Genomic DNA, 2,030 nt, shown 5'->3' on the forward strand with positions numbered 1-2,030 from the left:
TCAGTTGGTGAGATGAATGTGTCTTGTGTACATGAAAATAAAATGGTTAGAGCTGTAAGTTACACCCTTTTCTCAGCCTATCGCATCAATGTTTCATGTCATCGTGTCTTCTGCAGTGTGATGACTGAGTACACAGGCGTAAAAATAGGACTGTTGAAAACCTCATTTACCACTGCATACTTACATTTTTGGTGGCTTCAATACAGACACAGCCTCTTCCAGCCTCGCAGAGCAAATAGATGTTAAAGGAAATAATCATACGATGAACTAATTATTATTCTAACAAAATATTCTTTTTTCTCATGAAATATTACTATTTGCATATGTACATATGTACATATGTACATATATATATGAGAAAGACAGGCACTGCAACAGCTGACATGACCAGTCAAAGCAGATTCACACTACAAGATAACGTTTCTTCCTGCTCTTTCTCTGTGATGTTCTGTGATAGTCACTAATGAACACGTTTAGATGAAAATAAAAATAAATAGTTGTAAGTTATGTCCTTTTTTCAGTCCACATAGACTGTGGATGGTGGTTTAGTTATTTGTGGTGAAGCAGTACAGAAAACTGCTTACCCCAATTTTTCACACAAAGCACTGAAGAAAGCAGAACTAAAGGGTTGTGCAGTGTTGCTGACTTATAGGTCTTCCAACCTCCCATAAGTCATATTTAGCCATAATACTGAAATACCATTTGAAGTTTTTGATCTTTATTTGTAAATTATCTAATCCTGTCTGCTGAAACAAGACTTCTGTACAGCCATTTTAGTGCAATTTCTGATTGTGTACTTTGTGCTGTGAGCTAAATGCTAATGCTGAATATTAAAATTTTTTTTTAGAGTGCATACAATGCAGAAGAAAAAGAAAAAAGAAATATTTCTAATCTGTGTATATAATTAGCTATTTTTTAAATGAAAGTGAAACTTTTAAAAAATTTGTCTCATAAGACAAATATTAGATTTACATATGAACAAGTAAACATGTTAAAATGAGAAAAATCAAAATAGAACCACTTTTTATATGTAAAACAGATTACGAGACATACACTGTAATTTTGATAAGACTTCAATTTAAATTTAAAATTTAAATCATTGTCAGTGTTACCATATGTTTCTTGAATAAGCCATAGATGGTGAATATTCTACATGACTCATGGCATTCAGTGGACACTGACACTGAGGGGCACCTCAATGACACCTACATACACATTTAATTTTGTGTAATATACTAGGATATTTCTAATTAGTGCTATTTAGAATAGAATAGAATAGAATAGCCCTTGTCATTGTACATGTGTAGCAATCTTTTTGCATTTATTAGAGCTATTTTGTTATATTTTGTAACTTTGTATTATTTTGTTTAATATAGTTACAGTTAAAGTTCTTACTGTCTTGAGACAATTGTGACCACATAATTTCCTCTAAGATTAATACAATATTGTGATTCTGCTTCTTGTATTAAAATAAAGTCGCTAATGGCAGTAAGAGTATTGTTCTCCAACAGTCTTTCTCCAGCACACCAGCACTGTACCTTCCACAGTCGAAATGCCTGGAAAAACTTCAACACAAATTACCGGTAAACCTGTTAAAGATGTCTTTCAGTATGAACTGCTGTTGATTAATATGTACCTACTCCAAAAGTAATGTTTAATTTTTGGAATGGAATGAATGTAAGTCATTCAAAATGATCCTGAGAGTCAAAAACAGCTGTAGGTGAGCACACCAGAAATAAAATAACTATGATAAAATGTAAAAATATTGATAAAAAGAAAATATGAGCCCACAGTTCTGCATTTATGTACTTGAAAGTGTAATGTTTCTGTTTTGTTTCCTGCTTTTCAGATGCAGGACACTATGTGGGTTACACTGTTCCTCCCCTGCTGCTGCTACTGATATGCGTCTTTGCAGTTATAGTTTATAAGTGCAAACATCAGAAAGCAAAAGGTACATTTTGGATTCACTGGCATGCAAAAATGTACTCAAATGTGCATCTGTAAAGAGCATAACCATGTTTTACGCTTTG

General features: G+C 33.0%; 1 protein-coding gene across 1 annotated transcript in view; it reads left to right on the forward strand.

The window, feature by feature from the left end:
- Window positions 1-671, forward strand: part of LOC102209964 (CMRF35-like molecule 3) — a 2,225-nt gene extending 1,554 nt beyond the window's left edge. The window contains exon 3 of the mRNA XM_005743721.1: window positions 653-671. Coding sequence (XP_005743778.1) covers window positions 653-671 — 19 coding nt within the window. The remainder of the gene's footprint in view (window positions 1-652) is intronic.
- Window positions 672-2,030: the final 1,359 nt, after the last annotated feature.

This window comes from Pundamilia nyererei, unplaced genomic scaffold (assembly GCF_000239375.1).
Source record: "Pundamilia nyererei isolate P.nyererei 1_Seehausen unplaced genomic scaffold, PunNye1.0 scaffold00134, whole genome shotgun sequence".
Taxonomy (NCBI): domain Eukaryota; kingdom Metazoa; phylum Chordata; class Actinopteri; order Cichliformes; family Cichlidae; genus Pundamilia; species Pundamilia nyererei.